Source organism: Myotis brandtii, unplaced genomic scaffold, assembly GCF_000412655.1.
Source record: "Myotis brandtii unplaced genomic scaffold, ASM41265v1 scaffold990, whole genome shotgun sequence".
In the NCBI taxonomy this organism is placed as follows: domain Eukaryota; kingdom Metazoa; phylum Chordata; class Mammalia; order Chiroptera; family Vespertilionidae; genus Myotis; species Myotis brandtii.
The window spans coordinates 565531-590077 of record NW_005372122.1 but is presented as its reverse complement, the minus strand read 5'-3'; the positions used below and the strand labels follow the sequence as shown (position 1 = coordinate 590077).

The 24547-nt window shown below is 45.3% G+C and overlaps 1 protein-coding gene across 1 annotated transcript in view; it reads right to left on the bottom strand.

Moving 5' to 3' along the window:
- EBF2 (early B-cell factor 2) overlaps positions 1 to 24547 on the bottom strand; it is a gene marked incomplete at its 3' end in the record, with an annotated part of 196239 nt that overhangs the window by 169540 nt on the left and 2152 nt on the right. Inside the window, exons 2-6 of the mRNA XM_005886603.2 lie at positions 23324 to 23480; positions 22307 to 22370; positions 22009 to 22064; positions 21463 to 21536; positions 15480 to 15548 (exon numbers count right to left, since the gene is read on the bottom strand). Of these exons, the coding sequence (XP_005886665.1) occupies positions 15480 to 15548; positions 21463 to 21536; positions 22009 to 22064; positions 22307 to 22370; positions 23324 to 23480 (420 nt within the window). The remainder of the gene's footprint in view (positions 1 to 15479; positions 15549 to 21462; positions 21537 to 22008; positions 22065 to 22306; positions 22371 to 23323; positions 23481 to 24547) is intronic.

Genomic DNA, 24547 nt, shown 5'->3' with positions numbered 1-24547 from the left:
CCAGGCCCCTCGGGCAGCCGCCCTGTGAAAAGATCCAAAAGCCACCAGCAGTTGTGTTGCTCCAACACTAGGCTGGAATAGAAAGAGGCCGGCCTCACACTCAGCTTTTCTGCACTTGACACCATCGGTTTAAGAGAGGAGAAGACACCACCATCTACCCGGGTTCCAGAGGAAGATCCTGCTTTTCATAAAATACAGCCTGAGCAGGTCGAAGCTAAAAGACTCACGAGATGCAAATGTGCTCTCAGGGGAGCCTCCATGGCTCCAAAAACAAACTTGGAATCCACCCTGACAGCGCACCAGGCTCCGGTTATGTCACAGCCTTTCCCAGAGCGAGTGGGCAGCCAGGCCTGCAGCTTTCTGTGATCGGTTTGCTTTCACAGGGCACAGCTCACCCACAGAACCAAGAGTCTCTGTGCCAAGGGATGCTTTAAAACTCCAGTGCGGCCACTGCAAGACTCAAGTTCCAAGTATTGCTCGTTGCCAGTGACAATTAGAACAATCTGAAAATGTTTCTCCCAGAAAAATACACCTTTTTTGTTGTAACAGGGGTGTAAACGCCAGCCAATCTCTCTTGGCACCCGGAGCTGTAAGAAGTGCTTTCACCGTGCCACCTCTCCACAAAAACGCCCTCAATGAGCGTCCTCCAAGGACCAGCTCTGAAAAGGGGTTTCGCGTATCAGGTTAATGCATGCACTTGGCACGGCCCAACTTTTGCACCAAGGCTCTGGGGTATGGGGTGATAAGAGCCAGGTTCTGTTTGTTAACGATAAGGCAATTATTTCTTTGGTACTTCATAGGGGGAAAAAAAATCTTACAGCAAAGATTCAAACAAGGATCCCTAGGGAGACAACGGAACTCATAGGTTGGAAAAGTTTTTTTTTTTTTCCTTCACAGGAGCAAACAAATGAGCCTTTGAGAGCAACAGAACGGCTAAGACAAAGTTACCCACAAACACGCTGGCAGGCAGCTCCCGCACAAGTCCTCAATAACTCAGGGAGGGGAAGACAGGCATCGAGGGGAAGGAGAGACACAAAAAGAGACAGACCTCAAATGAGAGGAAAGAAGAAAGAGCAAAAGAGAAAGAACAAGAGAACCAGAGTGGGGTGAAAGTAAAGAGGCAGAAAGAGAACAAAGGGGTGGTGACAGGATAAGAGAGAAGAAAGGGCACGAGGTGTCACTGGTGGCACTTCCAGTGTGTTTGGAGACTGAAGAGGACCGGGAACATGGATGAGTGAACATTAGATCTTTATTTTCGCTTACCACTAACAGAGATTTAGCATTTCCTTTCACTTTAATATAGGCAAGCCCCAATGATATTATTGATCGATCCATAGGTTTCCCTGGACTGCCAAGAGATTCACGGTAAAACAATAAAAGGGGGGTAAGAATTCCAAAACCCTGGCAAGGTTTTAGGCATCCCTTCCCTTTGCACGTGTAACATTTCAGAGGATAGGGGCGCATGATTTTCAGTTTGGAAAGGAGAGCCTTCCATTCACTCCCTCGGTTGGGCTTTCTGTAGGCCAAGGGCTCCTGGCCTTCCCTGGAACTCTCTAACACGCAACAAGCTTGGGCTTCAGACACCAGGGAGCTTCAAGAAGTCTCTCTCAAGGTCATCACATCTGACGAGCAGCTGAGAGTCGGTTCCACAGCGTCGCAGGTCAGGTCAGACACGGCAGCTTTTTCTGACACACTTTGCCCAGCTGCTTCCCACTACGCTCTGTAAAACTCCAAAAAGGGGAGGCTGTGCCTCTCAAAGAAGCCTGTCGCTGAAGCCTCGTGTTAAGTTCCCTACTAGGGGAAAACACGCTGAAGAGACCAAGATGTCCTAACAACGAAATAGGTCTCAAAACAACTGGCGTCCTGCTCATTCCTCCTTGTCCTGGGATTCACATCCCAGCATTCCGGTCCCAGGGACATACAAATTCTGTTGGCAGGGCAGGCTAGCATCCAGAAGTCACTGGACCTTTGGCCTCAGGACCTATCAGGAAACCTACTAGTAATGGCCCTTTACAGATATGGGTGGGAGCAGCTGAGCCGTGCCCTCGGAAATTCTCACCCAGCATCACAGGTTGGCCCAAGTGATAGAAATCATGTAAGCTCACCGAACTGCTCTTTCTGCTTTGGCTCCAGATACTTAGGTTTAGTGCAGAACCTGGGCCTGTTGCAGAAGTCTCTAAGCCAGAGCCTCTCTCCCCCCCATGCAGCAAGGAGACCTTATACCTTGACTCGAGGCTTCCACTGTGCTGGATTAGACTGGAAATCTTCAGAATGGATATCATACTCAAAGCCACCTGTCTGACCGGGGGCTAAGGAAAGGGAAGCATGGGTTTTTAGGGTGGTGCCAATTTTGAAAACTTCTCTCACCTAAAGATGGAAATGTTTTAAAAGACAGGGGAGGGCTTCTCTAAGAGAATCCCACAGCCCCACCTACTCCTCAGAGAAGGAACGTATCTACCTAACAGGAGCCGGCCGGATGGCAAAGGTCACGCACAGGATAGAGGAAAATGCTAAACAAGATAAGTCCCAACCAAAACCACACACGGCTTCCCTCACTGTCTGGTTAGTTTGCTTCCAGTCTCAGTGATGGGAATTAGACAATCGCTTTAAAAACTCAGAAGCCACTGTAAAAATAGAAAATTATTGCTTCCTGTCATGACCAAATATTAAACATAGTGCACACCTAATGACTCTACCCCTCCCCAGGGAAGAAGCTTTAGGAACAATAAAATCCCAGCAGACTCGCAGTGTTTGGGTTTGGAGGTCTCGTTATGGGCTTACTGATCCAACACAATTTACAAGCTCAATGGACTCCACTCGAAGTGGAAACCGCCAGCCCGGAGTTATAAACAGAACACCTACAGTGAAGCCAGCACTTCATTCTTCATCAGGGAAGGAAAAGAAGAAAGGGAGAAGTGAGGAGAAAGGCATAGGGTCCAAGCTGCTCATGGAAACATTTCTGACTGCCTGTGAGGGAATCAAAGGTAGACGTCCCACTAGACATGCAAGGCAAGGGACCCTAAAACCATAGGCAGGAAGTAAAAAGAAAGGTGAACAAAAGAAAGAGAGGGAGATGGGGAGATGGGGACAAGTATCTGCCACCTTTTTTTTTTTTTTTTCTAAATAAGTTGACTGGACATGAAACCAAACTTTCAAAGTTAAATTTCTTTTTCTCAGGTTCACTAAATTACCTGGATATATGTCTCAGTGCTGTTATCCTTCATCTCGTGATTCAACATCTGGATGATAAAACGCATTAGCCACTCTACATTTACTTGGGCAAGCATCAAGTGGACTGTTAGCGTTAAATCGAAGCAAAGTCTGGCTCTTGTTCAAACGTCAGCCAAGACCAAGCTGGGAGAGGGGAGCTTCCCCTTTACCTCTAACTTCGCGCAATTTATCACTTGGTCCTAAACAATCCCACATGTTGGAGGCGCTGAAGAGAGAGACTTTGGGAACGCTGAACAAAGGCTTTCAGGGAAGTCAGAATGAAAGTGAGCAGGAGACAGACAGTGGACACTACGCACAAGCAATAGGGGAGGCGACAAGTCCATAAAACAGGGTCTAGACAGAGCATGAGACCAAGGCACTGAGAGGTGACAAAAAGAGAGAGAGAGGAGACAGAAACCTGAGGAGGGGGTTCTGGGCAGAAAAACTGGCAAAGACGAGGGGACAAAAAAATGCCGGTATTTCTGCTCACCTAACAGCGGTCCAAATGAATCTCCTAAGTGTGAATCAACTTCCACATAGACCAGAAAATGATTTCTACCACATGAAGTAGGAAAGGAAAAACAACAACAACACTAAAAGGGACGAAAGGAGGGCTTGCTAATTAGCTCTGGGGCCAGTGGCTCAGGCTCTTTCACACATCACCTCTCTCCGCCCAGGCTGTGAGGCAGCCCTTGCTTCCCTATTCTTCAGATAAGAAACCAGGATTCAGATAGGGCTTTCAGATAAAATACAGGATGGCCCCGTCAAACTGACAACAAATAATTTTTTCAAGTGTAAGTATATCCCAAATATTGTATGGGAAAGGCTATCCTGAAAATGTATTTGTTGTTTATCAGGAATTTATATTTAACTGGAACACACTTGTACTAAGAAGAATTATTTGTGTTTATGTGATATTTAAACTTAATTGGGCATCCTATAATTTTACTTGCTAAATCGGTAACTCCAGATCCATGAGAATGAATGAATGGGTGAATGCGTGCATGGGCCAAGAGTAGTCAAACCCAGATCTGAAGCCAGATTTTACTACAGTCATTATCACACTACAGGAAGAACAGCCACTTCAAGGACTCAACCCACATGTCATAAATCTGTGTTCAATGTACAACCTTACTTCTGAAGTAAGACAAAGCCTTTCCACAGGAGAAACTGGCCATGTACAAAATTGCAGCTTAATGTGAAGTAAAAGGCTATCAGCATGACCCATGGCACAGGCAGCAGTCCAGTCAGAAGTTTTGCAGTTCAACCCTGGCCAGGTAGCTCAGTTGGTTTGAGCTTTGTCCCCATACACCAAGGTTATGGGTTCAATCCCTGTCAGGGCACATGTAAGAATCAACCAATGGCTCTAGCCAGTTTAGCTCAGTGGATAGAGTGTCGGCCCACAGAGTGAAGGGTCCTGGGTTCAATCCCGACCCTGGTCGGGACTCATGTGGGAGGCAAACAATCGATGTGTCTCACATCGATGTTTCTCTCTCTGTCTCTCCCCCTCCCTTCCACTCTGTCTAAAAATCAATTGAAAACTATCCTCAGGTAAGGATTAACACAACAAACAAAAAAATGATTCATCAATAAATGCATAAATAAGTGGAACAACAAATCTATGTTTCTCTCTCTCCTTCCCTGTCTCTCTCTCTAAAAATCAATAAAAAAAGAGGGGGGGAAGCTTTGCAGTTCAGCCACAACATATTCAATGTGAATGCTACCTTTTATCCTGCCCCTTACCTGCAGAGACCATCTCAGTTTTGTCCTGGGAACTAGAGATCTTGTTTCTAATCCCATTTGGGTCTTTGACACGACCCCTCTTCAATTGTGTGTTCTCACCTGAAATGTGGGATGACAGCCCCACTGGATAACTAAAGTGAGTCCTGTGCATAGCTTTAAATTAATCAGGAAAATGTCCCATGCAATTGTGCAGAGCTGGACCACAAACAAACAAAAAAGATATTCCTTTGTCTCCATAGCGACCCACCTCAATGCTTCACTGGAGGGATTACATGTGGGTAACGGCATTCAGAGGTACAGTGGTCCTGAACATACCGCCCTTTTGTGAGTTCTCTTTTTTAAAAGTCCCGGCATCCTATGTGCCATAAAACACGGAGGTGTTAACCTCAAAGAGCTGGCCTGAACCCAGTGGTTCCATCCCTGCAAATTCTTCCATTCCTGCCATCATATCAGTGGGATTATGAATTTCTCCCTTATTTCCTTCTCAAAAGCTCCTGTTATATGGGAGCATTTGCAGCCTTTCTCCCCAGGTCTGGCTTCCTGGTGGTCTTGAGGGATCTGGGAAAGTTTGCCTTCACTGGAGACTGAGTTTAGAACCAAACTTCATGGAGAACATTCATTTAATTGATTACCTGGCCCAGACTGATGAAATGCTGACTCCTTATAGATTTGGGTCTGGTCTGCCTGACTTGGTTTGAGCCTCTTTGCCACCCAGCCACTTTCCTCTCTAATCAAATGCTCCTTCAGATTGCAATTCTAGATAAACGTGAAGAACAAAGCAACGACGAACTATTCTTACAATCAAGAAATAATCTAGTCAAGTTTTAGTGGGTAGAACCCTAAATCTATAAGTCATCTCTGGGTAACTTGGGATATGTGTCCTATTTCCCAAACACTTGTCTCTTAGCCTCTTAACCAAGTCAAAAATAAGCCTAGAAGAACTTATCCATCCCCATTTGCTCAAATAGAAATAGAAAGAAAATAACTGTTTCTAGAAGGTTCTCTCTGGATGAACACATAGTCTTATCAATCTTTCCCAAGCTCTGTGTCTTCTGTTTCCCAGAAAGCCAGCCACATAATTCTGGAAAGAGTTACCTTTCCCAGAAACAAATATCTACTTCTTATTTCCAGCATAGCACAATTTCAGAGCACCGTTCTTACTCTCCTCTTGACTCGTCCACTTCCTGGCAAATCTGCTATTTAATCACATCACGAAATTTTACCAGGAAGAAGCTGGAAGTTGAAGCATACCATCATCTGTTCTAAGTAACCCCATACATACAGTTGGCCCTCTGATTTTCACTGGGAATTAATCCAGAGGAATCGACACAAGCATTCTGAATGAGAGAATGCTAGAAAAAGTGAACCAGTTTTGGTCTTTTCTCTTTTTTTTTTTAAAGAACTACTTGTAAACCCAAGAACTACTTGGATTCTGCCCTCTGCGTTTCTCCTTTCTCACAAACATCCAGGCTACTAAAAAATTCACAGATTGCCAGATGGTACAACAGCAGTTCTTTGCAAAGGATCTGAGCTTCCCAGTGAACAAAGGATGCATACTCATGGGGACAAGTGGCAACATCAGCAAAAGCTTTCGAGTGGTGAGTGTATTAGGGGAAGGAAGTGGGCTATGGAGAAGTGAGAAAATGGGCCTTTCACCTCCAGCAACTGGTATTTGGCCGGAAAACATCCCAACCACTGGTGGTGGTAAGAAAGGACATGTTCAAAAGAAGTTAAAAGAAACTAGTTCAAAACTTGGGATATTTTTATAGAAAGTCACAATATTTGAAGTCTGTGCCCATCTTCCCAGTACCTAGTAGTATAGGGTGATGGAAATAATGTCCAAATTTTGGCAGATAAACTGATAAATTCCTAAAAGTGCCAGAAAAAGAAAAAGAAAAGCATTCATGAACTATTGTAACATCTTCCTAATAAGTTCCCCTACTTCCATTCTCCATTTTCCAATTCATCCTCAAAGTTCTTTCTCCAATATATTGACCTGATCATGAAATGTCACTACTCAAAACACTTTGATGTCTCCCCATCACAAACAAAACACGGTCAAAATGCTTTTGTATGGGCATGTAAAGTCTTCCAAAATCAGAATCCAGATAATCTTTCCAACTTCTATTCCCCCTTCACACATATCCATGCACTTCTAAAACTGCAAGCAGATTTAGAAAATCCTTTTCTTTCCACATGCATTTTCCTACACACTTTCCTGCTCCAAATGCCCTTTGACCTCAACTGTGTATGTCCAAGTTACAGCCATCACCCTAGTGATAAGGTGTAGTACACCTCTTCTTAGATTAAAAGTATCTTCCCACTTCAGATCTTCCAGAATTTTTCTCTTTACCTCTTTTATGACACTTTTTACATTTTCCAGTGCATTGCACTTATTTCGGCATGCCCTCTGTTTTTCCAACTGAACTATAAGCTCTTGATGAGAAAGCTTTGTGCCTATCCTATCTTATTATCTCTAACAGCACCTTGCAAAGTACATGACATAATAGGTCCTCAATAAATACTGAATGCCTGGCTAGTGTGGCTCAGTGATTGAGCATCAACCCAGGAGGTCATGGTTTGATTCCCCATCAGGGCACATGCCCAGGTTTCAGGCTCCATCCCCAGTAGCGGGTGTTCAGGAGGCAGCCAATCAATCATTCTTTCTCACCATTGATGTTTCTATCTCTCTCTCCCCCTTCCTCTCTCTGAAATCAATTTAAAAAAGAAAACAGATAAAAAATTAATATTGAGTGACTAAATAGATTCATTCTGCCTTCCACCCCTAAATATCTGTTCTTGGCATTATTTCATACCTACCTGCCACTGGGGAGTATGATGCCAAGCAGTTGTCAAAAACAAGTAGTTATAGCCCTAGCTAGTTGCTCAGTGGTTAGAGCATCAGCCCTCGGACTGAATGGTAGCAAGTTCTATTCTAGTCAAGGGCACATAACTTGGTTGCAGGCTCGATCCCTGGTCAGGGCTCATGCATGAAACAACCAATCTATGTGTCTCCCTTCATCAATGTTTTTCTCTGTGTCTCTCTCCCTCCATTCCACTCTCTCTAAAAATCATCTAAAAATCATTGGGGAAAAAATATCCTCGGGTGAGGATTAACAACAATGACAACAAAAAACAAAACAAGTAGTTACAGAAACGGTCCTATATGAACTGGCAAAGGACTCAGTTATCCAAACTCTTTGATGCTTGGCCGTCTCAGATTAACCTGCTAACTTATATTTTCTCAGTGCCTGTAATACCCAAGCCACTGAACAGACACTGGGAGAGATACAGAATAATAATTGCTGTTAACTGCTATGATTTTTTGAAAGCACCTATTCCATCATGCACTATGTGGGCACCTTACATACATTAAAGTATTGCTATAACAACTCAACATTATCACATAGCTAATAAATATTAGAGTCCACTTAAATGGCCTGTGGTATCAAACATTCAAGAATTACAATATAGTTGGGAATGTGACGCAAGTCCAAATAGGTAAAAACAAACAAACAAAACTAATACCCATACATCCTAACCAGAGCAAGCACATGTGACAAGTATCAAGTGAAAAGACTTTGGCTACAAAAATTGATATCTTGCCCTGGCCAGATGACTCAGTTCGTTGGAGCATCATCCCATACACCAAAAGGTTGTGGGTTTGATTAGGGCACATACCTAGGTTGTGGGTTCGATCCCTGATCAGGACGTGTATGAGAGCCAACCGATCGATGTTTCTCTCTCACATTGATGTTTCTCTCTCTTGCTCCCTTCCTCTCTCTCTAAAAATCAATTTTAAAAAATATCCTTGGGTGAAGATTAAAAAAAAACACTAATGTTTTTAAAAAATGGATATCTTTGAGAAGGTAAAATCAGAACTAGGTCTTTAAAAAGGAGTATGAGATATACTGGCAGAGAATTTGGGGTGGGTATGCCAGGTAGAAATGGTGTGTACAGAGAGAGAGAGAAGATGGAATATTCAAGGTCTGTTTGATGGAATGAACATTTTGATTCTATTTGGATTCACAGAGAAGAACTAGAGAGCTGGAACCTGTCTGTGATCCACTTACCTAGTCTTCAGAACACTTCTCACAGTCTGTAAAAACATATTTCTTTGTATGATTTTCTAAGTTGTCAACTCCACAGGAATAGGAACCATGCCTGTTCTATTCCCTGGTTGTCTGGGAATAGTTCAGAAATATTTGCTTAATAACTGAACAACAGAAAAAAATTACTAAATCAATGAATGATGGTGTGAACCAATGTATAGATGACTAAGTTGGTTTGTTTCAAATCCAAAAGCTCTGTGCATTTAGGAAGACGGGTCAGTCAAGTAGAGTAACTGTAATTCTTAAAAACTAACCCGACCACAGAAGTGAACATCATAACTTCTCAGCACCACCTCTTTAATCAGAAAAAGGAGAGTCCTTTTCTCAAAGGAGTTCCAGCTTGTTTTGACCACTCGGCTCAGGCTGTCACCCAGTAAAGTACTTCAACCCAAAGGGACACTTTTTTCTTCACCAGAAAGTAGAAGAGTCCTTTCTCCTACACCTGTGTCTCCTTGAAAATGACTAAGAAACTTGCAAAGGTTTTACCAGAAAACAAAGGAAGAAGAATATGAAAGAATGATGCATTCACTTTGGATAGATAATCTGTGTTTTCAGTGAGAAAATCTAAACCTTCCCTATGGGAATGGAATTTTCACTAAAAAAAAAATTGCCCGGGGCCAGGCTTTTGTAGACTCTTCACAGCACTGGGCTCCCCTCCACTGGAGATGGGGAGTCTGGGCAGAGGAGGCACATATTAATAGATCCTGTAAATTATTGATGAGCAAGGATGATGAATTAGCATGCCTGACACCCAAACCTGGGCCCTCAGCTAGAATCAGAGAATTCAGAGCTGGAAAGTAATGTTAAGATCACCCATTAATCCAAAGCACTTCATTTGTAGACAGGGAATCGGAGGGCCCATGAGCCAGCTCACGAACTCTGCAGCATTAGGAACAAGTTAGTGAATGATCTGGGGCCAGGGCAGGTGTCCTGATCCTAGTCCAGGGCCATTTCTATTACACCGTGATGCCTCTCTGTCACACTGGGAACTGATATTTCAACTGTCACACAGTTGAATGTGGTTTGTACAGTCTCAGAGTAAATGACACTCTGGGGACAAATGGCACCCACCACTTCCCAGAGAACAGACCCCTCTCTCATGTTCCTATCAGGAGTTCTTCCAGACCATGCTCACCAGGTCTTTCCCTTCTTCAACAACTCTACATTCTGGAGAGCTTTTTCTTCTTCTCCGCAACTTCCACACATTGGCTATACTCCAATTTCACCAATGAAACTGGCTATGTGACTTTGGCCAAATTACCTAACTCCTTGAGACGTATTTTTATCCTCTGTAAAACTGAGAATTTTCGCAACCATTGAAGATTAATTAAGATTACCTAATACAAATTTCTTATCACAATGCCCAGCATACAATAAGTGCCAATTAAAATGTTAGGTAAATGTTGAGTACTGGTCTTATCCATCCTTCTCAGAGATAGAATTCTTTGTTCAGGAGATGTCATTACTAATATATCTGACTTGTCTATTTCTGGGGAAAGGGAATGAATAGGAATGAAAACCAGCCTTAGTGGCCTAGGATGGCAGGGATCTGCTGGGCTTTATGGACATAAATCTCACCAAGACCTTGGTACTATCCAAATACTGCTTCAATGCTGAAAGAGACAGGGGGTTTACAAGCAGAATCTATGCCACAAATCAAGAATAGATTACTGTAGATTTCGTTTGATAAATTAACAAAAAGAAAAACTCCAGTGTTCAGGATTAATGCATGGATAGTCAGTCAGGGCTTTACTCCTCACAGTTATCTTCCAGAATTTCCCATCCCACAAATAACTCTTCCTGGGGTTAAGTGACGCACTGGAGAAAGGAATGACCCAAAGGGAAGAGGATTCAAGCAAGTAGGACAAGGCAGTTGGTGAGGCAGAGGAATGCAGGAAGATGATGAGCTAGATGGCAGGGGAAGGTACACAAGAAGCCTGGACCAGAGGGGAAAGCATCAGGTGAAGATGCCTACCAACATGACGGCAGGAGAAAACATCATCTAAAAGAAGAGTCATACCAATTAGGACGGCAACTATAAAAACACAACAACAATCTAAAAACAAGAAAGTAGCAAGTAATGTGGAGCTGTAGAGGAATTATATTCTCACTGTTGGTGAGAATATAAAATGGTGTAGCCACAGTGGAAAGAGTATGGCAGTGGCAGTTCCTCGGACCACCATAGGATCCAACAATTCCACTTCTGGGCATATACAAAAAAAAATTGAAAGCAGAGAGATATTTGTCTACCCATGCTCATAGTAGCATTATTCACAATAGCCAAATTCTGACCCATGCAACAACATGGAGGAACCTTAGAGGATATGATGCTAAGTGAATTGAGCATGTCATAAGAGGACAAATACTACATGGCTCCATTTATATGAGGTATTTAGAGGAGTCAAATTCACAGAGACTGAAAGTAGAATGGTGGTTGCCAGGGGCTGGGAAGAAGGGGGAATGAGGAGTTGTGGTTTAATGGTGACAGTTTCAGTTTTGCAAGATGGAAAGAGTAGAGATAAATGGATGGATGGTGGTGGTTGCACCACAGTGTGAATATACTGAATAGCTCTGAACTGAACACTTGGTTAAGATGGCCAATTTTACATTGTGTGTATTTTACCACAATTAATTTTTTAAAAAGAGGAAGATAATATCAGGAAAACCCCTCATGGGCAACTAAACACCAAACATTTCTGAGTAAACCTTTTGAATGAGAGTTATCCTGTTGTTTATTTGGCTTCTTGAAAAAGAAAATGAACAAAAACACATCACTACTTAAAATGGCCCCCCTTGGGAACAGAGCTTAGAAATATAGGAGACCCATGTCCCAAGGCAAAAGACTGGGATATGTAGCATGTGAGAAATAGGTTGGAACTACCCTTTTAATAGAAAATACCCTACCACTGTGCACATGGGCAGGGGTAGCCTTCAAAGATTCAAAAAGAAATACTGCCCTGCCTGCCTATCTGACTTTTAATGGGGCTTCAAGTATAGAAGCCATAAGGACTTTTTCCTGCCTCACATCAATGAGACTGTCCCTACAGTCCTCTTCCCAGGGACCACCAGGTTATCCTGAGCCCCAGAGAGTCTGTAGATATGCAGAAGCTTCCAGAGAGAGAAGAGGGTTTGAGCTAGTACAACCCATGAAAAACAAGGTTGAATTAGAGCTTCCCTCTGAAACCACAAAATGTAAATCAGTGTGAGCCTTTTTTTAAATTTACCACACACAGGTCTTTATGGGTAAGATTTAGGTGGATGACCACAGTAAGGATTCTGTTTTCATTGTTGTTTTTGCTTTGTTCTGTTCTGTTTTGTTGGGTTTTCCCCAGATAGGGACTTTTGGAATTTTACACTAAAAGTTAATAAGCCCCCCCCCCTTTATGCACACACACATTTACGTAGAAGAAAGACTTTGTTTGAGGCTATGATTCACAGCAAGTGCTGCTGGCCTGGCTTTTGGGAGAGGGGTGTGGCTGCCCAAGAATTCACAAAAGCACGCTGAACAGACAACTGAAAGTAAAAATTAAATTTATGTTTCTAGAGAGATCAGTCAGGGAGTAATTTAGTGTGGAAAAAGAATTCCCAGTCTGGGGCTAAGTCTTCGGAAAGGGAGAACTAAGTCTCTATGGGGGCATCCTATTGTAAAATCCAATAATATTCAATTAAGGGGCCACAAGGTAGCAAAAGCTATTTTTTTTTATATTTCAAGCATCCTGTTAGAAACTGATTATCTGCTCAGGATGTGGTCACATGGGCTAAGTGAAAGGTCAAGTTGTTTTCTGGCTGAGCTGGAAGTCTATCATGTCAGTGGGTAACATGACATATCATGTCTCACCAGGATCAAAACTCTGGTCCGTCATTGATGAGATCAAGGGCATTTCTGGGATGAAATTCTTCTTTTCCATTCTGGTACATGTCTTTGATTAATAAAAATGGATTTACAACTAAATTAGCACTTGCTAACTGCAGGTTGGCAAGCAAAATTTTGCAAAACCCTGGATTCACCAAGGGAAAAAATAAAGAGGTCTTGGGTGATGAAAAGTTGGGGAACCACTCTTGAGCCTCCTCATCCCCTCCCCCAAACAGGCACAATTCTGGGGAATAAACAAAGTTCCCTGGGGCCAGAGTGGAGCGTGCCTGTTGTGTGAGAAAACTCAGGGAGAGACAGTGTAAATTAACTGCATCTGGCCAGACTGAGCCAGGAGGGGGAGGAGATAATTAGTTGGCATTGTAGGAACAAGGGCAAAGAAGAGAGTCCTATATTTACCCAGAGAAAATCCAAAATAGACTACTTTGCACCCGTTTGGTGTTCATGGGTGTTCTCGACATCTCCAAGTCAGCAGGCGTTGAACCCAGGGGCCAGCTGCACAACTCAACCAAACCTCTGATGACACCCATCCCACCTTCAACAAATGGAAACCTGGCTGCATCCACTTATGCTTCCACAAATGAAGGGAAGAAGGCTAAGGCACACCGAAAAGACATTCAACAGCAATAAAACAAGAGTCTGGTGAAGGAAAAACCTCTTCCAACAAAAAACCTACAATGAGCAAAACAAATAAATGCATCTGTTTATAATAAAATGTTTTCTCTAAAAACCTGATACTGATCAATTTACAGTACCCTTTGGTATGTTATGTGTAGACGTGAAACATTTTGGAAGTAACACATATTACAAGTGATGCAGAGACTTCACTGGGTTGTTTTATTGTGCATAGGACAGTAAAAATAAGTGCCACAGTCACATAAAGCTCCATAATATAGCAGCCAAGATACAGTTTCCACCTCCTCAGAAGAATTTAAGGCATTCTAGCACCAACAACAAAGGCACCAAATATGAAAATATTTTCTCCCATAGATGCAAAAAGACTACATTTTTTGTATCTGTAACATGTGTATTGCATAGGCAGAAAACACAGCATATTCAGCTTTATCTGTGGGTATAACTCTATGTAGTTTCTTGCAGGAAGAGCTGCTGCTAAGCTCAGAGTCGTTAGGATGTGTGCTCATGAGTTGCAAGATGCAGGTGAGCATTTACAGGTTTGCCAATATTTCTAAAGCTGATTTAAGGGTGTTTATTGCAAGAAAACATGTAACAATGATGAGGTTAGAGTGCCTTCCTAAAAGGACAGCAAACATTCGTGAAAAAGACTACATGAAGATTAAAAAGCTCAGGGTACACGCTGGAAGGACTGGATCTGTGTCTAGGCTGCTCTTATATCCTTCAAACTCCCCCAGAGGATCCCAAGGCTATCCTGGGAAGCTGGAAATGGACGTCCCATGCAATCAGCACACCCAACTCACATAAGTTAGGACAGAGAGGGCTGGGAGAAGGTGCTTGTGGCAGTGAGAGGAGGTAAGGACAACTGTTTCTTTAGTGCCAGCTCTGCTCCAACCAGCTGTGCAAACATGGGCAAGTAGGCAGTACCCTCCAACTCTCCTCCCACTGTACCATTAAAGAACAGAAGTGCTGAGTGCTTTGTCCAAGGTCAGAAGCTAGGACAGAATCAGAATTCTAGCCCCCTCGTTCCTAAGACTATGCTATACTTTTCACGAAGAAACCAAGCTGGGTTTCTGGGAAGAATGCCAGAGGTTCCATTCTCCCAGCTGAGGATTCACTGGAATATTGGAATAACAACTTTGGAGACTGTGGTCTCTCCAATCCATTTCAGGACCTGGCTAGAAACATGAAAACCCAAAGAAAGAAGCAACAGGGAATTATTCCGTTTTTTAATGAAAGAGAAAAAATTAGGGGTGGGAATATGGGATTTCTTAAAAATTACATGATTGCTGGAAGTTAATTTGGTATTTCTTCATTGGTTTATAAGTTCTGTTTCCAATCACAAAAACAGACAGCTGAGGATGCCTAACTCACATTTCAATGAATTAGCATCTTGTCCCAAAGAATCTTATCCACTCTGAATATAACACAGGACCCAGAATACAATCCTCTGTCGTAGAAAGGAATCTCCTTCAATGCAATAGAGAGCTTGTCATAATCCCCTAAACGGTAATCTAAACTGGAAGTCATCAAGCCCAACAGCAATCACTGAGAACCACACAGGGGTTGCCACTTAACTTGGGATACACTGCCTCTTTCAGCAAACTGGCTGAGGTCCTGCCCTGCCAGGTAGGAGAGATGGCATCTCCTACCATCCACGCCCTCCCTAGTAGGCTGAAGCAAATGCACCTGGAAAAGAATCCCGTCGTGGATTTAGAGACCTAAGTTCAAAAGGGAAGGTTCTGACTTCTTCCAAGAAAGGCCAACCAGAACAAGAAAATGCATGTTTAACTAGCATCATGCGTTGAAGGTAACATAAAACCAACCTTACGACAAAGCCCAAGTGATCAGTACTCAGAGTTGAGATTCATAAAGGAAATGATTTTTTTTTAATCACTTTTTCCCCCTACCTGTCGATGATGACAGGGTCTGAAGGAGTCTCATTTCGGTTTCCACAACTTTTCTTTTCACAGCATCGACTGTAGATTGGGAAGGAACCAAAAAAGTAAAAGAAATTTGTTAAAATCAAGAAAAAACAATAAGCATACAATGTAGGAACGTTCACAAAAATTAGTATGTCCTGGGTAGCCTCTTCACTATCCGCTGCTTGAGAGCAGGATTTATGGCCATGTTTAAAAACAATAATGAACTTGAAGCCCAGAGATACTCATTTAAATTCTCACTCTGTGACTTATAAACCAGGTAATTCTTAGCAAATCACAATTTTCCCAAGAATCGTATTTGTAATCTGAACCATGGACAGCTGGATTTAAAAATCTATAAGGTTATTTCCAGCTCAGTGTTGAATGATTTTAATGACTATATATTTTAGATCTTTGTGTCTTAACAAATATTTAGAGAAAGAAGGGAAAGGAAAATGTATAAAATAGCTGCCTGGATTTTTACCAACCTTATTTACATAACATCTTTCTCCAGAAAACTCAGTGTACTTTATAAACATTTATGCCTTCATCCATTTCCATCATTTTCTAAATATGAAGGAGGAAGAGCAGAACTGTGGCATGTATTTTAAAACAGGAAGAAAATGAGGCAGGGAGCTGTAAAGTTATAGCTCCAATCCTTTTCACCAAGTCATGGAACAGAAATGGGACTGGATGTACAGTTCCCATCTTGAAAACACTCCCTCCCAGAACTTGCACCTGCTGGATGATGCTGGAGAATGCATGAGACAAAGAAGAGGTCTTAGAACAAGTGCAATAGGTAGGAAGTACTCAGAAGGTCCTTTGACTTTGCAGAAGTAAAACACTCCAATCAAAGGGCCCTGTGTGGGAGAGCTAGAGGAATGTAAAAAGGGCAAAGGCCACTTGGTGGTGGAGAAGCAATGGGACACCACCTCCTTGAGTTGCCCTAGTGCTGCTTGTCAGGACCACAGACTTCTGAATACCTCTCAGCTCACTCAAGCACATGGCCAGCACTGACTATCACCCTGACAGGGCTTATATGAAAAGCATTATCATCCGCACTGGTTGGAGACTATGCCTAATAAGCCTTAGCAATAATAAAATTACATGTAAGTGCGGTCCTTCCCCTGATAGTTCCTCTGTAGCTTAAGGTTGGCGTGGCCCAATAGAAAAAAATGTTAACGTGGGAATCAGAGCTCTGCTGCCTAACCCAACTCCGTCCCAAACCAGCTGCGTGAATTTAGTCTAATCTCTTTAACCCCTCTGGGTTTTGCCTCCCTATATATAAAATTAAAATGTTGGGCTAGATTATCTCCAGAGTTCCTTCTAGTAGAAGTCCAGGAGGCTATGGGATTCCCTGAGCACCCTTCAAAAGTGATGACAGGCTAAGGAAAAGAGGGAAGCCATGTGGCAGCAGGAACTCAAAGGCCTAGCACAGCCCAGGGATAAATTTAGTTTCTGGTTCTCTGTAGTGCTTTCACCATCTCGGATCCTCCACAGAATTACAAACAAACAAACAAAGAACTACTTAACAACTTTTTAAATCCATCTCTCTCATGCAGGGGCATGTGGACTATTTAGTGAATAATTTTACCATTCTCAAAAAGTAGAATATACTTGAAAGATGTTTTAAAAAAGACAAAAAAACTTTCACCAAATGGGTACAATGACGTTTTAAGAAATTTAATCAAATTAGTAAGAAGTAAAAGAAAAAGTGTCTCAACTTTCTTAAATACCAGAGCTTACCCCTGGGACTTTCTGAAACAATATTTTGCCTTTGAAATTATGTTAGGTCTCAACTTTTAAAATTTCAGTCCATCCCAAGATTAACACCAATAAAAATGCTGACCAGCTGCTCTCCCCACTCCCAGAGCTTGTGTCTTTCTTCCCAACTCCTGCCCCCACCCATTTCTGTCTCCCACCTCTCCTTTTTCAGTGGCTTCTGTCAATGGAATACCTTTGTAGTTCAGGCAAACCTTTTCCCTTAGCAACACAATTTCAAAAGCCCCATCCATGCTAGTTACCTAAAGCCTTCTACCTAGACTCCCCTTTGACATCACCGGCATGTCAACCTAACCCAAATGTGTGTTTGATGCCGTGTACAATTTAATTCCAAGAGCGCACACTGCTAGAGCGTGCCAATCTGTTTAGTTTGAGAAGGAATGATTTCGAGGAGGCTGAGTAAGTTTGCAAAATTGCTCAGCTGAATTCAGCTGCTTTCCATGGGGAGTTTCTCGGAGGAAAAGAAAACAGATAAAAATGTAAGCCTGGTGCCAGTGTAATACAATGTGGGGATTCGGCTCAGGGAAGGAAATGATATTTAAAGAAAATGCAGAGAGATTTCAGGACCCAATCTTCTCTTTTCCAACAGTCACATATTTAAGTATAATCTCTAATGTTAATAGCACAGAAAAGATGTAGAAGGCAGTTACTTGGCTGTTGCACTATAAAAATAAAGGTATAAAAATAATAGGAGTGGACTGTATTTGCCCCATTAGAGCCCTTCTTAAAATTTCTCTGGGTTAGCCAAAGCTAATTTTCTTTTTCTTTCCTTTTTTAAAGAAAAATTCTCATCAAGATGTCCTAGTTATTCTTCGTTTGGCTGCTTAAATGACATTCAGTTGTCACACCAGAATATTAAGATGAGCAAAGGGGAGTGGAGAGTGGAAGACATTCATGAACCACATTCCCCAATCGTTCTGGGCCCAGGTGTGTGGATAGTTGAGAGAAGGAACTGGGTCCCTGAATTGCGCAGATAACAAACTTCAAGTTCAGTTTCTTTAGCTAAAAAGGCTTTTAGGGTTATTTCCCAGCAAGCAAGTGTGTAAGTCTGAAGTTCTTGTTCAGTGAACAAGACTTTTAAAAAAAAAAAAAAAGGAAGAGAAGGGGGGGGGGGGGGAATTGAACAAAGAGAAGAGGAAACTGAACTTGGCCCTAGGTTAAGACTGTGGTCCTAGCTACCACGGAGAGGCTCCGAAGTGCCCATTTATCCTAACGAATAAAAATGAAAGCGCTTTCTCTATTGGCTTGGTTTGGTTTATTTTATTCTGGTGCTTATTTGGAGAACCTTTTACCTGAAATACTCTCAATTCGTTAACAGGCCTCTTTCATCCTCCCTATCTTTTCATGGAATCTTGAGAGGGAAAGAGAGAAGAAAAAAAAGTTGGGGAAATGAGAAATTTTATCCCAATCCTGAATCTTCCCTGGATTTTTCAGGAAGAGAGAAAGAAAAGGGGGGGCGGGGGCTGGAGGAGAAAAGGCCCAGCCATGGACACAGGCTGTCCAGTCAGCAAACTCCTGCTCAAGACAAGTGGATATGCCCTTTCCCCTCCAAAATCGTTTTTAAAATTCAACCCTCAACTTTCAAAAATCTGTCTCTAATTTCAAACTCAAATAAGCGCACAGCATGGTGGCTTTTGTTTTGTTTTCTTCTCCCCAACTCCTCCCTGCGATTGCATAACAAAAGTGTCTAAATTCACACCATCTGGCCGATAAAGACACTGGCCCCACTGCCCGGCTGGCCCATCTGATTAGGGCCCTGTCTAGCCTGCGCCTTGTGGCGAAAAGTCACAGCTGTGGGGTTTGCTCGCACTCAATACAACTCTGTTATTAGCCAGCTGTAGGCCTTGAGACGACTTCTGTTCAAATTATAATATCTTTTAACCCTCTGAGCATTTGAGGGCAGGGGTGGCTGGCAGCGACATAACAACTAGATTTCTCTTTGCTAATAATTGTCAAAATGAACTAAAGCAGGGAAGAAGGGAGCAGAAGCAATTGGAGAAGGGAGAAAAAGTTATTCTCAACGATATCAATATTGTTTCCTTCCTCAAAGCTAAACGCTAATTTATGAGCTTTTTTGACTAAAGATTACAGAACATGAAACCATGCAGGGAAATTCCCAGGTAAACCCCAAAACACTCACCCCACAAATGAAACCGGGTGCCCTAACCATTGCGAACGGGGCATCTCATTCATCCCTCAGCCACTGACTGCTATAACGGGCTCTTAAAATGTGGGAGAAGAGACTTTTTCTCCCTAACTGCAGAATCAGTCAGCTCAGACTGACACATTGCATCCAACATTTGTCACTACCCCGTTCATCTACACACACACACACACACACACACACACACACACACACTACCCATCCAATGGATCATTTATTTACCCATTAATTAATATTTGTTTTAAATTCTAGTTTGGAAAGAAAATAGCAGAGCATCTCTTCCCAGGTCTCAAATACAGAGAAGTTACAGTACATTAAATTTTTATATTGTGTTACTAATGCAGACTAAACTAGAGGCTTTAAAAATTGATGCTACTACTTAAACAGCATAAAATGAGGAGGATTTGATTGGGCTTAAAAATAAAAATGTCAGCTTTAAATACCACTGGATGGGGCGTGCAAGTATTCTTTAAAATGAGAGGTATAATTCATCAGACAATGGGCCAATTTGGGGCTTTCTTTTCTTTTAAGAGGATAATCTCTCCAAACAAAGACATTTAAAAGTATAGAGAGAAATTAAAAAGCATCCGTCAATTAGCCACCTGAATCAGTGTTCTGACTATTTAGTCTAGTTATTACATGCAAGCTCATCTTGCAATTGTATTTTCTTTCTAAATGGATCCATGAAGGGGCCCTGGGATGGTGAAGTGGATATCTGCTTACTCCAACGCCCAGTGCCTCACCAGCTACTCAGGCAAGGAAGCCAGGACCCCTCAGCCCTGGCTGAGCTCAACTTTGCATTTGGCAAAGTTTGTTTTTCTAATACTTGGTCAAAACCAAAACAAACATGTCAAATTGTTATGTTTCTTCCTGACTGGGTTGTGAGGGAGACAGCACTGCCAGAAGCTGACCATAAAACAGTCCCGGGCTACATCAGCCACGGCCTCCAATTACCCCAAACTGGCACGTCTGGAGTTGGAAGACATTTACAGAAGCAATCGCGAAGCGAGGAAGAATTGAGGCTTTCTCTCCGATCAGAAATTTTGGAGGAAGAAAAACGTGTGTGTAACAAAGATTTACATTTTTATAGCAAAATCACCACCTCTTCCAAGAGTTTCCTTTTTACAGAAAACGCTCCTTTACTACGGGATCCCCAACACCTGAAAAAACTAGGAACTCAATAAACATTTGTTAAAAGAATAAGTGTGTGGATGAATTTCTTCTAATTGTTTTATTTTCTTCTAGTCACGCAGAAGAAAGACTCAAATGGACTGGATCCGTCTCTGCAAGAAGATGGGGAAAGGTGCAGAAATTCCAGCACACAACTCAGCCGTGAGGACTTCCTCTCACAACTTAGCCAGGAGAAGCCAGCTGCTGCTCCAAACCCAGCTCTCCTGGATGCGGTCCTCTCCCACCCCTCCCAGCACTGGTGGTGAACTCCTCTGATCTTTCTCCCCATGGTTCCTCCTCACCTAAGAAACGCCTCTAACATGAGAAATCATCGGAGAAGCGACATTCCTGGAGGAAGGAAACGCTTCGGCATCATATACATGTGCCTCAGGTGGGGTTCCCCGGAAATGGGCCACTGGACTCTCTGGTGGTCCTTGCCCAGACTGTGAGTCTCCAGTGCTTTGATCTTGAATGCCACACGTGACCCCTACTTGGAAATCTACCCCGAGCTTGCCAGCCCAGTGGGAATGAGCCTGGTGTACGGAAGTCCCCATTCCAAACTTGGCGGGGGCTGCCCATGCCCCCCTGAGCTGCCCCGACTGCTGGACAACAGAAACTGTGCGGGCGGGCGGAGAAAACTCCCCAGACGCCTGGGGACGGAATCCTGCGCGGTTCTGGGTGTCCTTTCCGAGACGCTCTAAGCATCTGGCCTTCAGTAAAGGAGACGTTCTAGTGGCTCAGCCTCCCTCCCTGCGCACCATCCCTCCTGCAAATCCTTGTAGGGGCGTCCCTGAGCGCAGAGGCCTCTCCCCTGCCCAGCGTGCGAGCAAAGCCTGCAGGGAAAGCAGCTCTTACCTGCACATGACTTCGTGTGTCAGAAGAACTCGGCACATTTCCGGATTCTTATTTTGTCCCTCGTACGCTATGGGCTGCGAAGGAGGCAAGGGCAAGAAGGGAAGTGTGAGGGGAGTGAGGAAACAAGGAAAAGGGGACTTGAGAGCAAGCACAGAATCCATCTTCCTCTCTCTCTGCCCACCACTTCATTAGGTGTGCCCACTGGAAGCACAGGCCCCAAGCTGTGGCCTGACTAACTCAAGCGAAATATAGACAGGTTTGCCCCGCAAGAACATATTTCTTGCAAAAGGCAATGTTTGGGGAACCAAATCTCCCAATAATTGCTTTCTCCCTTCACCATTTTTCTCACTTCCCCACCCAGAAAGAAACAGAACAATTGAGGAGAGAGGGGAAAATTTTTTTCATAGTGAACAAGGTGCGAGTTGATGTTCAAGGGCATGTGAAGTCTGACCCAGAAATTCGTGGAGGGTGGGGCAGGGCAGGTAAAGGTGGGGGGAGGTCAGAGGGGGCCCTGCAGAGGAGGAGCCCAGTGGACTACGGGCTCACCTGCTTAGTGACCGAGTCAATGAGCCTCACGTACAGGTCCTGCTCCGTGCGGACACCTGTGGGGAGGCGATGGGCACAAGGTAAGGGCCCCGGAAGCTTCTCCTGCAAACCCCCCAACTGGCCCCGCTGTAGGGCCAGGCCCAGGAAGCTGCCCAGGGCTGCCGCAGGCTGACCGAGCCTCCCCAAACCCTGCTCTCCCTGAACCTGAGACTGCCTGCAAGCTACCTGGACAAAGGTCAACTGCTTTCCTTGAAAGGGGCCTGTGTGGCACCTGGACACAGAGGGCGGGGGCGCTCACCGTTGCTGTAGAGGAGCTGTAACTTGTAGTGGGTGCCATTGTTGGTCTTCTCGTTGCCTTGTTCCTAAAAAGACAGGCGGTGTTGGAATCCCTGGCTTTGGAGCCCCCAGATGAAGGAAAGAGGAGAGAGCACTTCCTTACACCGCCTCCCTCTGCCTTTCACCCCCTCCACCACACCACTCCGCCCCAGCCCAGGGTCAAAGGGCAGGAGCTTCTGCTGAAGGACCACCGCCAAAATTTGCCAAGGCCCCGCCACTTGACCCTCTCCAAGCCTCTGTCTCTCTCCCTTAAAAATATCCTCAGGAGTGTGACTCCTCTGAGGCCCAAAAAAGGGGCACCGCACCAACGCTGCCTTTACCAGTCCCCACCCAACCCGCCCAGGTGTCCCTCCGGAGGAAGTTGCAAGTTCTCTTAGCAGAAAGGTGAAGGGGCCTGTCATATGCAAGCGCTACCTTGTCCCTACCCCACAGGACCAGCGCCTCCGGCCCCGAGCTGCAGGGATGGGCCCAGGGGCAAGAGGGACCTCTGGGCGCCTGCTTGAAGCTCACATAGTGCAGCTGAGGAGACGGCGGCTCAGAGGGCAAGAGACTTTCCTTTCAGTCTCGCCTCGCTTCCTCTGAGATCGAAGGCCTGGGCGGGCAGCGGTGCGCGGGGAGCGAGAGTGGGAGCCGTGTCCGCGAGGAGGGCCGCGCTCTGGTACCCGCCCGCTCCGCGGGAGCAGCAGGTGGAACAGAACTGACACACGGGAGCGGGCAGCAGGGCCCGGGTGCCTTTAAACTACCTTCTCGCGGGAGGGCGCTCGCTGCGGTCTGTGCAGCACCAGGTTCGGCTCAGGACCCGGAGCCGCCAGCCCGCAGCAGGCGGCGCACCGGCAGGGCGGGAGGCGTGGGGAAACCGACGGATGGAGAGGCTGCGAGTGAGGAGCCTGATCTGTCATCCCTGATGATGTGACAGATGGAATCCTCGCGCTTTGCAAGGAGGCGGCGACCCGCCGGAGGGGTAGGGGCCTGCGCGTACCTTGTCGTTCTCCACGAAGTCCACGAAGGCCGTGCGCTCGATCTCCACCGGCTGCCCCTGCCTGTCGTAGAGCGCCAGCACGAAGTGGAAGAAGTTGGACTTGCGCAGGTTGGAGGGCGGCTGCTTCTCGAAGTGCGCGCGGGACAGGGCGACTCCGCTGCGGGAGGAACACGGGGCGACGGGCGCGGGAGGAGAGAAGGACAGCAGTTACCCACGCGCCCACGCCACCCTGCCGCGGCCCAGGGGCCGGTCCCAGGTCAAGAGCTCTGAACCCTCCGACCTTCCTTCCAACCGGCTTAAGAGAAGGAGAGCAGACTCTAGAGGAGTCGCAGGGGCCGGGGCCGGCGGCAGGGCCGCGTTGCCTCTGCCGCTCTGCGCGCTGAGCCCGGGCCGGCGGCTCACTGTCCGGCCCAAGTGGAGCCCCGAGGAGCCCAGCGGCAGGCCGAGGCCGGGCGGTCCCCCAGGCGGGCCCCCGCTCTTGTCCTGTCGGGCCGCCATCACCTATCTTATCCGGTGGCGGTGGCCGCTGAATGGCTCAAAAGTCGGAGCTGGGCCCAGAGTTTGGGGAATAAGCGCCTCCTTATTTGAAGACGTGACCCTTTTCCTTTATCTTTTCTTGAGTTACCTGTCCGAGTGCTATTGCCCATAACCCTCCACACACACACACACACACACACACACACACTCACACACACTCACACACACACCCACACACACATACTCACACACACTCCACACACACACACACACACACACTCACTCACTCACACAGGCCAGCGCTCTCGGAAAGGCTGCGTGAGAACCCTCTGGCCCGCAGGTAGCCCAGAGCCCAAGCCTGCGTCCTACAGGGAGAGGCCTCGCCTCCAGTTTCCCTCGCTCTTCCGAAAAGCTGCCCAGCACCAGGGCAGGGCGGGATCCCCGAAGCCAGCCCTAAGGATCGACCTGATACCGGGGACCCGCCTCCCAAACTGCTAAGCTTGGAGAAGCCAACACGTTAGGACAAGGCCAGCAAAGTCCTCGCTGGGGGCCCAGGGAAGCCTCGTTCCAGCCGCGTCTGCGGGCGGCGCCGGCCAAACGCGCTGACCGCGAAACCCTTTCTGGAGGACCCGCGAGGCTCCCCGGAGGGCACCGAGTGTGTGCACACACCTCCCTGCCGACCTGTCCCGGCCCAGAACCTACTGGCCGCCAGATAACATTTGTCAGGAGGCGGGCCGCGCGCGCAGA